Source organism: Brienomyrus brachyistius, unplaced genomic scaffold, assembly GCF_023856365.1.
Source record: "Brienomyrus brachyistius isolate T26 unplaced genomic scaffold, BBRACH_0.4 scaffold54, whole genome shotgun sequence".
In the NCBI taxonomy this organism is placed as follows: Eukaryota; Metazoa; Chordata; class Actinopteri; order Osteoglossiformes; family Mormyridae; genus Brienomyrus; species Brienomyrus brachyistius.
The window spans coordinates 1636375-1652921 of record NW_026042329.1 but is presented as its reverse complement, the minus strand read 5'-3'; the positions used below and the strand labels follow the sequence as shown (position 1 = coordinate 1652921).

At 41.4% G+C, this 16547-nt stretch overlaps 1 protein-coding gene across 1 annotated transcript; it reads left to right on the top strand.

Annotated features, from left to right (window-relative positions):
• Window positions 1–3667: 3667 nt before the first annotated feature.
• On the top strand, window positions 3668–13411 carry LOC125724063 (CMRF35-like molecule 3). Its single transcript, XM_049001010.1, has 9 exons — window positions 3668–3758; window positions 5961–6260; window positions 7882–8196; window positions 8823–8964; window positions 11397–11491; window positions 11855–11880; window positions 12161–12232; window positions 12324–12395; window positions 12853–13411. Exons 1-8 carry the CDS (start codon window positions 3713–3715, stop codon window positions 12393–12395), a joined length of 1068 nt encoding a protein of 355 aa, XP_048856967.1. The 5' UTR covers window positions 3668–3712; the 3' UTR covers window positions 12853–13411.
• The last annotated feature ends 3136 nt before the right edge of the window (window positions 13412–16547 follow it).

Below are 16547 nucleotides of genomic sequence, written 5' to 3'. Positions count from 1 at the left end.
CATCACACCCAGCATCACCACAACTCTGCCCAGAAGTATGAAAATATCAAGTGATTGTCTTCCTAATAAATAGAATGCTGAGTTTTGTTGTTATTTCTGGTAGAACTCCAGCCAATCTTTCAGAATTTTCAATCCAATTATTCATAGGCTTAAATTAATTATAAAATAAATATTGTTTTCTCCAGAAGAGTAGTACGTGGATCATTACGGAAGCAAATATGCACTTTGTTTTCCCTATTGTGTGAATAATATTGATGTATCATGGATAATTAGAGGTGCGTTTTGGTGGGAAATGTTTAAAATAAATGCCACAGAACAACAAGTAACAGGTGGAAAAAGTTACAAGTAACATTAACAAACAACTTGGAAACATTATCAAACACTAAGGACTAACAACACTAGGGAAACATAACTACACCCAGAATATAATTAAACAAGGCAAGAGCAGAGTAAACATGAAATGGGGACACAAAGTATCCATAAGAGACACTAAGGAAACTGAAAACTAATAAAGTTTAAATAACAAATTCACCACCAGAGGGGTTTAGCCTTTGAGCCATATGCTCAACCGACTGAGCTATGTGGTGGCCCATGGAGCAGGGAAGGACACTAGGGCTGAAGGGCTACAAGAGAGAAAGGGGGGAGCAGGACGACCAGCGACACCTGCTGGCCAAATGGGGACAAGACACATGGAACAGGGTCACATGGGTGATTCTAGATGGTCATTTTAGCTGGTTTAGCTGGTTATACCAGCATGACTAGATTGACAGGCTGGCCATACCAGCATTACCAACTGGTAACCAAACCAGCAAGACCACCGAAGAGCAGCAAGAGCTGGAACATGATCATCTAAGACAGGAGTGGACAGTCTTATCCAGAATGGGCCATCGGGTATGTGGGATTTTGCTGCAACTCCTTAATTAGATCAATAATCAGAAGACTGATTGGCTGAAGAGTCCTCACAACTGGGTTTGAAGAGCTGACCTAAGATTGCCCGCCCTTAATCTAAGACCATGTGCTAAGTGAAGATGCTATTTTTATTTTTACATACTATTCTTGTCCTAAAACTATAGGTGCAAGATGATTGTATAATAAAGTTTGTATTGATTTTTGGTCGCTACCCCCCCTATTCCCTATACCTCCACTGATTTGGCCTCTTCCCATAGTACATCCTGGTGCCCTCTCTTCATCAGGTAAGCCTCATGCCTGCATCCGGCCATCCGTATAATGTACCAGAAAACATGGCTCATCAGACCTGTCCACCTTCTTCCTTTTCTCCCTGGTCCAGTTTGAACGTGCCCATTATAAGTTACAAACATATGAATCATATGGCTTGGCAAACTGGAATGTTTATATTGATCATAATGTATGACTTTGTGTCTGAACATTTGACCTGCAGAGATGGGATTTCTGTCCAGGGTGTCTCGATAAACTGAACTTAAGGTGCTTCTTGTTGACACAGCATATTGAAAAACTGAAAGTATGTGCGTATATATCGTACTACAGAACAACAGGATGTGTAAACCGTGTGCAAAGTCTGTCAGCAGACAGTTCTATCTGGCTGAATTATAAAAGGCCTCCACTGACCACAACTGTGCAAGCCTGACATCCTCTGCTGTGCATGCTGCCTCGCTCAGTTTGTGCTTTTATATTTTATCAGTATGCTATTGATTATTCAGGCATTTTCAGTATAAGGAACCACACACTGGTCAAAGATGAAATCCAGTTAGACAGCAACAGGCACTGTATGTGTATTGGTGCTTGTATTTAAAAAAAATTACTTAAACCATTACATACAAACCGTTTGCACACAATCAAAGTAGCACCGTTTTTGCAATCAGTCCTTCTTCATCAGCCAGAGCTGCACAATCTGTTTATTCAACAGTGTAGCTGACCCATCTACGGACCATGTGTTGTTTGCCCCGTGACAGAAGTACAGTGTTTTTGGCAGCCCAGTGGTACCTCGTATATGAACCTTCTTTTTTTTTAACCAAGTTATCTGACTGGCCAAAAAACATCAATTAACACGGATGAAAAATTTCCACATTTTGATGGATTTTCGCTTTTTTTGGCATTTATGAGATCGCTGTAACTGTGTGGTATCTTCTTTTGGTGGTGGGTGGGGGGGTGTATTCATGTATTCATTTCTAAATTCTCTTTTAACTTTTGTTTTCTGAAAGATGCCTCCTCTCATACTGCTCTGATTTGCAGCAATGGTAAATATTTTTATATATAATTTTAAATGCATGTAAAAAAATGACTGGTATGACCCAGCAGTAATGCGTGAATAGCAAGAAAATGTATATGACGTATGGGTTATATGCGTGAAATTACAGTATTGCACATGACTAATAATGACAAATGAAAGATTCAAACACAAGTTTGCGTTTACTGTAATGACCGAAAAATATATTGATGCTGTGAAATACACTGAGTCTGGTTTGACAAACAAATTCTGGTAGAATTGGTTGGATCATGTGGAACTAAATAAGGTCAGAAATGCATCTCCATGTTAGTGCATGAAGTCATTCCTGTCTGCATTTTTTGTTGTTTGTTAAACTGCCACCACCCCCTCCCCCCTTACACCACAAATTGTGAAGAAGGCCACTTAAGATCTCCCCCCTACCCTTCCCAGGCCCACCTTTCAGCACCACCCCCAACAGGCAATTGGTGACGCTTTTCAGCTTTTTTCATTTGTGGAGACTTTCATCCCTGAACTAACTTTTTATTTATATATATATAGTCACTAAGATGAGGCCCACTGAGACAGATAATCAGCAAAGCAGTGAGATATATACCACTGAGATGTTATTCATGCTGAAACTGCATTGTTTCATGTTAGTCTGCTTTTGTTGCAGCTTCCAAATATGCAGACATCACATGATAGGTGCTTGATGTTTTGTTCCGTCATTATAATGGTGTTAAGCAGTGCACTTGTACCTGGGCATTCATTGGAAGCACCAGCTTAAGACTACCAGAGCACTGTAGAAGGTCTTGGGCATCATTGAGATGGCGGGATGCATCCTGAAGGCTTCCAGGTGTGAGTGGGCTGAGGAGGAGACCCAGTATTGGGGCATAAACTGGGCAAAGGCAGAATCTCACCTCAGCTGCACAAGATAAAAACCATAATAAACAGGCTGAGACCAACGATAAAAAGGCAGATTCTGTCATTTCTTGGACTGCTGGGTTGGTATTGAAGGTTTATACCAGATTTTCCCACCCTGGCCACTCGACTCGCCAAACTCACTGCAAAACTGCCCGGAATCCTGTACAAGGGACAGACATGTGAAATGCCCATCACAGCCCATAGGAACTGCCCGTGTACACACTCAGTCCCAATCAGGCCAGATTTTGAGAAAACGTTCTTGGTCCAAGTAGATGCTTCCAGTGTTGGGATTGGAGCTGTGTTAGCAGAAGGTGATAGAGAGGAGGAGAGACCTGTGCTGTACCTTAGCCGAGCATATATGTTAAAGTTTGACAGTATCTTACCTAAAATGTTTTTCATGTATGTATGCATATAATCACTCTCAGGATTTCACATCCACTGTCATTCTTAAGACGGTAAAAACTATCTGTATGAGTATGAAGGGTCCGTGTGAGATGTGGTCGTGCAACAGGAAGTCAGAGTTATTCTCCAGAAAGCACATGCTATTGAGCTATCAGGTCACAAGCTATGAACTGTTTCAGATGAGAAACACTGTGTGGTGCAAAGATGATTGTAGGATTCTTCTTCATTTCTGTCATTGCTGTTTTATCAGGTAAGATTCTGCCTTGATACCAGAATAACTTTTATCCTTCAGTAACAATAATATGTAATACAGACAAATCTAATAACAGCTAAAATATTTAAATACATTTTTATGATTTATATTGCTGCTTCCAGTTGCTATCTATTGCACAATTGCTACAGATTAAAATGGATAATTTTATGATTTTCATTAAGAAAAGTATTCATGTAGGCATTCATTCATATTTGCATAGTTAGTATTTTAGTAGAGAGTAAAGCTACATTAAGTACAATGGAATACATGCAAAAATGTAATTTTTTACATTTTTATAAATTTCCAGTTTTATGTGTGATAAATGTCATAGTGGCTTTTTAAAAAATCACTGTGTAAATTTTTTAAATAGTATTTCCATTCTATATATTGTGTGTCAATATCTCTGTACAGTATATATATATATATATATATATATATATATATATATATATATATATATATATATATATATTTATATGTATAAATACACTAATACAATTTTAGTCAAATCAGTTGAATTTCAGTGCTTTATTTACTTAGAAATATGTCCGTATGATGGTATTTAAATGTACAAGTAACTGAAGTATAAATATCACAAAAAAACCGTACTGCCTTCAGAAAAACAATAAATTAAAAAAACGGAGAAATAAAAAACTACAGTAACTGTGTGTGTGTGTGTGTGTGTGTGTGTGTGTGTGTGTGTGTGCGTGTGTGTGTGTGTGTGTGTGCTATGGAAAAAATTAAGACACCAATGCCGTAAATGTATTTTTAAATCCTGGTTCAATCCTGGTTCTACTAGCAGAAATCTACACTGAACGGCAGGTAGCTTCCAGATTCAAAATTTCTAAGACAGCAGAACAAGAATAAGGTGAAGACACTGGAAATGACCAGAAACCAGCCAGGTACAGGGTGGTGCCACTTTATAATGGCAGAGATGGCAGGAATTATCTGACAGTTTCTCATGAATCAGAGGATCAAGTGACCTTCAAACGGAATGGGAAAGATTAAGTGCCGGTGTGAAGTGCACTGCCAGGACAGTGCGTGTCAGGCTCCTAGAAGCTGGACTGCAGTCCCAAAAAGCAAGGAAGAAGCCCTTCATTAATGATAAACAATGAACCAGGCTGCAGTTTGCAAAAAATATGTTATTCACTGATTCACACCCATAAATTAGTAAAACAAAAAATTCCTGAGGTCTCAATTTTTCCAGAGCTACACAGACAGACAATTTATATACTCATTTGGGGACAAAAGAAGAAGAATCTGAGGTCCTCCTGCTGTAAGTTTGAAAAGCCTTTGCTTGTTAACACTTGCTACATGCCCACACTTTTCGATTAGTGCTACAGCCAAGCAGACCTTTCGGCTGGTGCTACAGCTTACAGCAGCAGTGCCTCCACTTCTTTAGTGTTTCTCAGATGACATTCAAAGCCCCAACTTGTTGAGCACCCTGCATGTTTATAAGGATTGGTAGCATTTCTCTGAGCCAGGGAAGCAAAACTTCCTCTTTGTTTAGTATCATGCAATCATTTGTTTCATTTATGTCTTTAGAAATGCACAGGATGCAGCAATGGAAAAATTATTCTACTAGTGTTAAACCACATGTACTAGGTTTAAACCAGTTGGGCCTCCTAAATTTATTTTTTCATTTAAATGGGAACATTTTAATGAAGTTAAATTTCTTTTTTTTTAAATGGCATTTCTGTCAAATGAATTACAAAATGCTACTATTTAATATATTGTATTATATGCTTATATACACTTAATATTCTCTTTATGTATTGCCTGTGGTAAACCTAATCTAAATTGTATTTATATTTACTTTAAAATAGTATTTTCTAATAAATGTAATGAACAAACAGATAGACGTTGAATTATTAAAACAAGCTCTCTTGAATGAAGGCAGTATGCAGCCGAGTTTTTAGTTAAATTTGGGTTTTCATGTCAGCTCCTTCTCTTTCACTGGGATCACAAGAAAAATAGTTTCAAATGACAAGGTCCACTGTTTTATTCAGTATAATTCAAGCAAAAGGGGTTAACTATTTATATATGCATCTTCAATATAAGATAATGGAAAGTTCTTTTTACATAGATAGAGTGTGAAAACCACACAGTCACAGAGGCTCAGAATAACTGCAGGAGACCACTCTGTTCATTTTTTCTTTTTTAAAAAAACATCTAATCATTTCTCTTTTGTTTTTGCAGGCACTAATGGTGAAAAGGGGCGTATAAAGATAACAGTTCAGGAAGAAGAGAATGTGATCATTCCATGTCCCTATGATAATAAGTATACTGATTATCAGAAACAATGGTGCAGGGAATTAATGGCAAGTTGTATTTCTGAAGGAGACGGTTTGTCAGTCACTGATTCCCCTGATCAGGGTGTCTTCACAGTGACCATGAGGAGCCTGCAGAGACATGATACTGGCTTATACTCATGTGTTGTACAAGCTGGTGGGGAAATCAGAGCAGTTGGCAATTCATATAGCATTACAGTCATCAATGGTAATATGTTCTTAAAATGACATTTAAATTGTTTTAGATATGGAATAGGCATAAGGGGGTGGATCCTGCCATCAAGCACTTAAGTCAAAAAAGCACCTAAAAAGTTACGCACTTTCGAGTTAAGCGTATTCTCCCCACCTCAGCGTGGACATGCCCACCACACTCAACCTGAAGGAGAAGGCACGGCAGGGCAGGAAGCATAAATCTATGCTTAATAGGGTAGAGGGTGGGATTTAAGTGACAGTCACTAGAAACCGGTTTGGAATAATACATCGCAGAATAAGCATATCAGCTTAAATTTAAGCTTGTTTTACCTATGCAGTTCATTGCATTATTGTTTTATCAGCAACGCATTCTGATAGTGAATGTTGTGTGTGTGTGCCTTGCGATGGGCTGACCCCCATCCTGGGTTGTTCCCTGCCACGTACCCATTGCTTCCGGGATAGGCTCCGGACCCCCTGTGACCCAGTAGGATATGCAGTTTGGAAAATGGATGGATGGATGGAGCCCCGTGACTTACATGTAATACAGCCTAGCAATTGATAATTTTTTCTGAATCCCGTGGGATGAGAGTCAATTTCACTGAACTGGAATATTAATAGGCCAGTTTTTATATGGTGATCTAATGTAAATTGATGCCGTTTTAGCACAATGCTAGCTCATTGCCTTTTTAAGTCTTCAAAACTCTCCTGTCTGCTAGTAGCTGGTTGCTGGTAGCCAACACCACCTGACATTTGCATGGCGCACTCATAATATAAATGGAGTCAGACCCAGACAAGATTGTGTTGCAACAACGATCCTAATATCTCACTTTCAGAGCTTTCAGGCATGTCAGATAGAGAGTTATTGTTATAAGACGGAGTACGCTGTTTGTAAGATGTGCAAAATACTTATAATGTGAATGCATTGTGATAGACCTGCCATGTGCACTGAGTATAAGGTAAACAGTTGTATAGCAACAGCAATATGTACTTGCTTGTAGGGTTAGAGTTGTACAGCAACAGCAGACTGCCGGTGTGTTTGGTTAGAATACGTGCCTGGCAAGTGTGGATTCAGTTGCAGGGAGTGTTGCTGCATGGTTGTAGTTGTGTGTGTGTCTGGTCTTATTGTGACTTGGTGGAAAAGCATGGCCTAGCTGATTAGCCAGGTTTGCAATCTTAAAACCATCCCCCTGCCCTCCCCCAGGATTGGGATGAAATAGAATTTTTTTGTAAGAGTCGGACAGGATAGGAGTGAAAATTCACTCTAATACATCTAATACAGCCCTCCAGAGCACATAGTGAAAAATGCACTTAAGTGTACTTAAGTCAGTGGCAAAATGCACTTAAGAGTCATATACATGCAATATGCCCATATTTTTGTGTTTATGCACCCAAAATGTGTAAATCACCTAAGTGCACTTAAGTCAATGGGAGAATACGCTTAAGTTAAAAAACACGCAGCTTTGCACTTTTTTTGACTTAAGTGCATGGGAGAATCGACCTCAAGGTAAATAATTCCATGTTAAACAGTCTTGAATTACTAAAAGTATTCATACATCCACATGGAGATACAAACAAAGATATACAGACACACTTTAACCGCTGCAGATAACATGTATCCATTCTGTCTCTCCGTTAAGGTACTCCAGACCTGTCAGTGAGGGACATCATGGTGAATGGTGAGGTGGGCGGTACTGTCACTGTACAGTGTCTCTACAGTGACAAAGACAAGTACACCAGGAAGACATGGTGCAGGAGAAACACGGAGAAGTCCTGTTTACAAACATGGAGCAGAACTTTCGACAGAGACAGAACTAAACTGCATGTCAATAATGTACAAAGAATCATGACTGTGACTCTGTCCAGACTGGAGATGAAGGACACAGACTGGTACTGGTGCGGTGTGGGAGACTTAAACTTCCCCGTTCATATTACTGTTTCTCATCAAACACAGAGTAAGCTAAACACTGAACAAAGCATGACTCTCAAATAGATATGATAATAATGTTATACTGATTGACTATCAATTTAATACTTGAAAATTATATTCATATATTAAATCTATGCTAGGGTTCCTTTGGGTTGTCCGGTTACCCCCATAGGCCATACACTTGTTATGGTGAATTGGAGTTACCATATTGTAGGTGTGAATCTGTGAGTGAGTGTGTGTACATGTGCCCTGTGATGGGTTGGCACTCCATCCTGGGTTATTCTGCCTTGTGCCCATAGCTTCTGGGATGGGCTCCAGCCCCTGCAATCCTGCATCGCAAAATGTGTATTGAAAAATGGATGAATAGAAATTCCACAGTATATCACTGAAAAACTGCTCCTTCATAGGACGTTTTTTGCATTTATCTCAGCATTGACTTGCTGTGGGAATAGCAGGGTAATGTTCTTATATTTGCATCGCACTGACACATTGAGCATCCATCTCCTGCCTCCTTATACTGATCAGGGGTGTGAGGGAGCCTGAAGCCCATGCCAGACAGTGCACATATAGGGCACAAAGCTGGAGTGTTTCACTAATCCTATGTAATCATGCCATATTGAATAAACTCAGAAATACTGAACTGTGTTACAGCTACTAGAGGTCCAACGACTCTGATCACAGTGACTACAAACATGCCAACAACATCACCAACAGGATCTTCAGCATTTCCATCTTCAACTGACTTGATACCTACTGGAGCCAGAAATGGGACACATGCACAGCGTTTCACCAGGTGCAGTGTTAAATAGTTAATAATTAACTTAAAATGATCAAATTTATCAAAAACCAATAAAATCTTATGTCGATATTTAAAGAAAATATGTAATTCAAGTAACAAGACTATGCCTGTATAAAGTTATATATCCATCCATCCATTGATCCATCCATGCATCTTGCTCTGCTTATCTGGGTCTGGGTAGAGGTGGCAGCAGTCTAAGCAGAGATGCCTAGATCACACTCTCCCCAGCCACCTGCTCCAGCTTCTCCAGTGATACCATGGCGCTTACAAGCCAGCTGAGAGATGTAATCTCTCCAGCATGTCCTGGGTCTGCCCCGGGGAGTCCTCCCAGTTGGACAGCTCCTAATGAAGACTTCTGGGCATCCTAGCTGGATGCCTGACCCACCTCAGCTGGTTCCTTTTGATATGGAGGAGCAGTTGCTCTACTTTGATCCCCTCCTGAATATCAGAGTTACTCACCCAGTCTGGCTTTGCGCAGACACCCTTGGAAGGAATCTTATTTCTACCGCTTCTTTCCACGATCTCATTCTTTTAGTCACTACCAGAGCATGTGACCATAACTGAGGGTAAAAACACAGATTGACCCGTAAACTCCTCCACTTCAGGCAGTAACTCATCCTCAACTTGGAAGGAGGAAATCCACCAGGATGAGAACCGTGGCCTGATCCTCATCCCAGCTGCTTCACATTTGGCTGCAGACTGCCCTAGTGCACTTGGAGGTCTCAGCTAAATGAAGCCAAAAGGACCATATTATTGCAAAAAGCAAAGATGCAATCCTGAGGTCACAGTTAGACATCCTTCACCCATTATTTGCACCTAGAAAGATGTATTGTTCCACCCAGATCCAAAGTTCAACCAATGGCTGGATACTTCCCTCTAGTACCCATGCATAGTGCTTCCCAGGGAGACTGAGGAGTGTGGAAATTGGAACATAAAGCTCAGTCCCCCTACTTAAAGATTGGGACCAGCACCCCAGTCTGCCCATCCAGAGACACTGTTCCTGACCTCCATACAATGTTGAAAAGACATGTCAGTCAAGACAGCGCAAAAACATCCTGAGCCTTCAGGAACTCCAGGCAAATTTCTCCCACCCCAGAGCCTTGCCACTGAAGACTTTTTGACTACCACGGTGACCTCAGCCCTAGTGATGGGTGAGTCCTCCACCTTTTCTTCTCCCAAGGAAGGCATGTCACGGGATTCAGAAGGTCCTCAAAACATTCCTTCCATCACCTGACTCTTTCCCCAGTTGAGGTCAACAGGATTCTCTCCCTGCTGTAATCAGCATCCTCAAAGCCCTGCTTCCCCCTTCTACATCACCTTACACTTTGCCAGAGTCTCTTCGAGGCCAAACGCAAATCATTTTCCATGGCCTCACCGAACTTCTCCCAGACTCGAGTTTCTGCTTCCGCTGCAGCCAAAGCTGCAGCCCACCTAGACTGCCAGTACCTCAGAATGCTGATACCTCTGCTGCCTCCCTTTACTGCTGGTGCCCACCACCAGGTTCAGGAGCTGCCACAATGACATTCAACCTTATGGCCACAACTCTGCACAACCTCCTCAACAGTGGAGGAATGGAACATGGCTCAGTATCTCCAGCCTCACTCAGAACACACAGCACATAAGTGAAGTTATTCCAGTGGTGAAGGTTGAAAATCTCCCAGACTGGGGCAGCTACCAGATATATGCCAATGTGCATTTTGGTCTACCAGGTCTGTCTGGCGTTTTCCTCACCATCTGATCTGACTCATCACCAGATGGTGATCAGTTGACAGTTTAGTCCTCTCTCCTCACAAGTGTCAAAGACATACAGCCACAGATCTGATGATACGATTCCAAAATTGATCATCAAGCTGCTGTCTAGAGTGTTCTTGTATCAGGTGCATTTATAAACACCCTTATGCTCAAACATGGTATTTGCTATGGATAAATTATGGCTAAAACAAAACTGCAATAAGAAAGCACCGTTGTGATGAACATCAGGCAGGCTGTTCCTCCCAGTTACACCCTTCCAGCTTTCACTGTCAGTACCTACTGTATGTGAGTGTTAAAGTCCCCCCAGTCAAACAATAGAGTCCCCAGAGGGGGCGCCTTCCAGCTCCCAATCCAAAGTCTCCTAGGTGGCCGGACATTTTGAACTATTGTTCAAAGCATAGGCACAGACCACAGTCAGAGCCTGTCCCCCGACCCAGAGTTGAAGGGAGGTGACCCTCGAACACTTGGGTAAACTCCAATGTAATGGCACCGAACTGGGGGGCTATGAGCTGACCCACACCTCTCACCCAGCGCAATTACAAATAAATAACAATAACTTTAAAGACATTTAATTTTAAGTGTTCTCCAAATTTTGACATATTGATAGAAGACCCCATTAGCATGTGAAGCTAACAACCCACCATTACTAACATGTATTTAAACAATTTGTACAGTGTGTCTCTGCTGAAAATACTCCTACCATCATGTGGATTCTTGCTGGTTCTTCTGCTTGTTGTGATGGGAACCTGGAAGCTGTGGCAAATGCGGAGTAAGTATTTCCATCCATATTCTACACTTCTTACCCAGTACAGTGTCTTTGAAAGCCTGGAGGAGTAAACCATGCAAACTCCACACACATTAACCAACAGGGAGGAATGGGAATCAATTCTTCAATATGTGGATTTTTTAGGCTACAGTGATGAAAATTTCTCTAACCAAGAAAGAGTCTATTCATTGATTTTCCATGAGCCATGTCTACATGAGCATTACTTTTCTGTTTAATCAGATACAGATGATGCAGATTCACATTATGCACTTTAATCCAGGCCATTATCCACCAGAAATATCAGCCACAATAGACACAGAAGTTGGTATGAATTTGTGCAGAATGATTCTATTAACTTTATTACAGAGAGAAGAACAAGAAAAGGCAACAGAGTAAGTTAACATCTCACTGTGATACATGGATGTCAGAAAATCAATTTTTATTACAATAAATTACAACATAATTACAATAAATTAGAATAAAGTCAATCCATTTTATTTACAATAGTTATCTTTCATAATTTTTATTTTTACTGCCATCTCTTCTGATCAGATATCATACTCTTTTTGCTTGCTGCTCAGTTTTACTCATTAGCATCACTGAAGAAGGCTGTCAATGCCAATGTCTGTGACTGTATTGTTTTCTGAACTGTGACTGTGTATTTTGGCTAAGATGGATACACACCATGATGATGAGGTTACATACAGTACTGTTGTCATCAAGGCAAATCGCCCATCAAAGGCTGTAAGTACAATTTCATTTGTCCTTCATACGACTTACAGTATTTGGGGAAATTGTGTATCACAGCAGGGTCCTTCTTTTCTGCTCATTACAGTCAAAAGAACGGCAGCTTAATGACTCTGGAGATGAAGTGACCTACAGCTCTTTAGTGATCCAGCACAAATAGGTGAGTTAACTAGACCTGCACTGCTCTCTAGGTGTCATGCACACATGATCACAAAGACAAAATAGTAAGTGTGAAGCAATTTGTCTCTGAAGCTGATGCTGAGATTGACTTGATGACACAGTTTTAGGTCTGAATCCATCGCAGGGCACACTCACACATGCGCAATGGGCAATTTAGCAACTCCAATTAGCCTCAGCATGTTTTTGGACTGTGGGGGGAAACCGGCGTACCCGGAGGAAACCCCACGATGACATGGGGAGAACATGCAAACTCCGCACACATGCGACCCAGGCGGAGACTCGAACCCGGGTCCCAGAGGTGTGAGGCGACAGTGCTAACCACTGCACCACCATGCCACCCTGCTTTCCTGTATTCAATAATACAGGGAAATTTATTTTGGTGAGACACCCTGGTTTTAACAGTAATGTTAATGTGTTACTTTATCTGTGTCCTTCAGGTGACCTTTAACTCCCTGTTAAAGGTTCATAGCAGATATGACTGAAAAGAGGAAAATACAGAGAGATCATGATTCACCAAGAAGGAGCCTTATCTTTTCATCAATTCACTAAGAAGAAACTTCACCTTATATATTTCTTGATGTCAACACATTACAAAGTTCATTATACATATTCACTATGCACGTCTCTAGGAAAATCTCAAAAACCTTTATGTTCCCTCATTAGTCTTAATTTTAGCTTAATCTCTTATATTTCATTGTGAGTACAGAAGGTAGAACTGTGGTTTTGTACTGCTTTTTTCTAATAAAATGTAGCGGCAATATACAACCACAACTAGTTGGGCAGAAGAACGTTTGTATGGATGAAGATCTTCAGTAGAAAAGTAAAGCAATGTTTCATAATGTTAATATGTTACAGTGATGTAACAGCATGGTTTATTCTGCATGGGTCTAAGGATTTTCAGTCACATAAACATCTTGAGCTTTACACGATTGTGCGTATAATGTGTTTTATTACTTGAATATGCATAGGTATGTTAAATTTATTAGATGGAATATCAATGGCCGTGGAAATTCAATCAAAAGGGAAAATATTTTGCAGTAACTTAACCACCAAAGGGTAGATGTTGCTCTACTACAAGATAAACGAAAAGATAACGACGCTCTTAAATTTAAATGTGACTGGGTAGGCCAGGTTTTTCACTCATCATTTACAAATAAACAAATCAGTGTAATTAATATAGTTAACACAAGAATTACATAAATTAAGCTTAAAGAATTCAAAGACAATCTGGGGAGGATTATTTGTGATGAAGCCATTATCAGCTGTGTTACAGTGGTGTTGTGCAATATACAGTATGTGCACCAAAACAGAAAGATCAGGGTCTTATTTACGAAGCCAATACATTACTGGACAATGCAGCGAGGGGATTTTAACCAAGGAACAGACGCAGATTTTTTAATCTTGTTGTAATTGCAACAAGTTGTAATTGCAAGTTGTAATTGCTGTCCCAATAATCCAAAACAGTTACGGATATAACAATGTGTAGGGGAGTAATCATGAGTCCTTAAAATAATTGTGTTTGATGTGTCATCTGGGTGTACAGATGCTCCCTGGGATATAATGGTCATATTTTGGCTTTACGATGGGTACATGATTTTCACTTTCAGTACATTATTCAGTAAATTACATGAGATAATCAACAGTGTATTATAAAATAGGCTTTGTGTTAATGATTTTACTCTAGGTTAATGTAAGTGTTGTAAGCATAGGCTAGGCCATGACGTTTGCTAGGGTAGGTGTACTGTATTAAAATGCATTTTTGCCTTATAACAGGTTTGTCGGAATGTAACCCCATCGTAACCCGGGGAGAGGCTGTATTGGTTTTCCAGTTTTGTGTGATGCTAAAAGTAAAATGAAGTATCAGCAGAGTGATTTACTTTGGTTACAATTTACAACGTTGGATCTAGCATCACAACAAGCATACCTTACAGCTATAGCATGCACCTCAACAAAGCATCATTCTAGGTCCAACTCCGGTAATGCCTGCACCAATCCAGTGTCCATTATTGCTTGGCTACAGGTTCCAGCCCTGGCCTCATTGTCTTTTCCAGTCCCGGAGACGTCGCTGAGTGGCCTCTGTCAGTGATGGTCTGGTCAAGTTGCCGTGACTCAGACATGTTGTCAAAGGCACCAACTCTCAGTGATCCCCTAGACCTACAACCAGCAACCTCGGCTGAGCCCAGGGGCCCTTAGCAGAACCCTCATGTACCTGTGGTCCCTACTCCTGTCATTCCTGTCTTGTCCGCATCTGACCCTGTAGTGCCACAGTCCAGCCAAACATCCTTCAGCCTATTCTGTGGCAGCCCACTACACCCAGAATTGACTGCCAGTCAAGCAGCATGTCTGTGGCTCCTTGAGCAAGGCTCTTAACCCTCAGCGCCCTGGTTGGCAGTACAGGTGGCTGCCCTTTGCAGACAACTTACTCTCCAAAGAATAGTAAGTTGAGAAAGGTGTGAAGACAATTTCCCCAAGGGAATCCATAAAGTATCAATTATTGTTCTCTTTGAAGTTTTATTCAATTTCTTTTAAAACTTTGTAAAAATATAAAATAAAGATAAAACACAATTACAAACCCTTTGCTTTCAATCCACTGTAAAATACATGCAACATATGACAGATAAAATATTAGTTTTCCGGTATTAACATAAAGTGAGGCTGCTAGGCTATAAGACGAAACGAATATATCGTTATACCACAGACAAGAAGAAGGATATTTGACAAACATTATTGGTGTACTCAGACGCAAAGGCTCCCCAAAGCAGAATAGTAAGCATCAGTGGCGGCTGGCCCATAGGGAGCGCTCAGGCGCCGCCCTCCCAGATGTGGGGGGGAATATGAAATATATACATTTAAAAAAATATATATATATATATATATGTATACACACACACACACCCCACCATTGCCTGCTGGGTGTAGAGCGAGCAACCCAACGCCTCCATCAACAACCTGGGACATTCCACTGGTCACTTGCTGGCCATTGTCTGCTGACGTCTCAACAATGGAACTCGCATTCCAACTTGCCAACCTGTGACATTCCTGTGAGCTGCTGGGCATTGTCTGCTGATGGGTCTGCTGATGGAACAGCCATCAAACCCACACACCCCCCACCACTGCTACCAGACTCTGCAAGTGTCCCCTCACCCCCCACTATCACCGTAGACCAGGTAAGGAGAGAGTTGAAGAGGCTAAAACCAAAAGCTGCCGGGCCAGATGGCATCTGTGGAAGATTGCAGAAGACCTGTGCTGTGGAACTGGGGGAGTCACTCCAACATGTCTTCAACTTGAGTCTGCATCTGGGGAGGGTACCTACACTATGGAAAACATCATGCCTGGTGCCATCATGCCATCATACCTCACACGTAATGAAGACCCTGCTCTACCTCCTCCTAAGACCCCAGGTTCGCCATACGCTTGACCCCCTACAGTTTGCTTACCAGGAAAATGTGGGAGTGGAGGATGCCATCCTCTATCTGCTACACAGGGTGTACTCTCACTTGGACAATGGAGGCAGTGCTGTGAGAATCAAGTTTTTTTTATTTCTCCAGAGCTTTCAACACCATCCAGCCCCTTCTGTTGAGAGACAAACTGCTGTAGATGAGAGTGGTGACCTGGATTACTGATTACCTTACTGAGCGGCCCCAGCTTGTTAGACTGGGGGACATCACATCTGGGACTGTGGTCAGCAGCCCTGGGGCGCCACAAGGAACTGTTCTCTCTCCTGTACTGTTCACCTTGTACACCACGGACTTCAAGCACAACTGTGAGTCGTGCCATATGCAGAAGTTCCCTGATGACACTGCAGTTGTCGGCTGTATCAAGGATGGGCAGGAAGCTGAGTATAGGAGCCTTGTGGAGGACTTTGTGGGATGGTGTAGAACCAACCTGCTGCAGCTGCATCACCAAGACGAAGGAAATGGTAGTGAACTTCAGGAGGTCTGCCCCTCCATTGCCAGTACATACAAGTACCTGGGGGTCTACCTTGACAATAAACTGGACTGGTCTGCCAATACTGAAGCACTTTACAAGAAAGGGCAGAGCAAACTCTACTTCCATGGGAGGCTGGGGTCCGTCAATGTCTGCAGCAAACTCCTGCTTATGTTCTACCAGTCTGTCATGGCCAGTGTCCTCT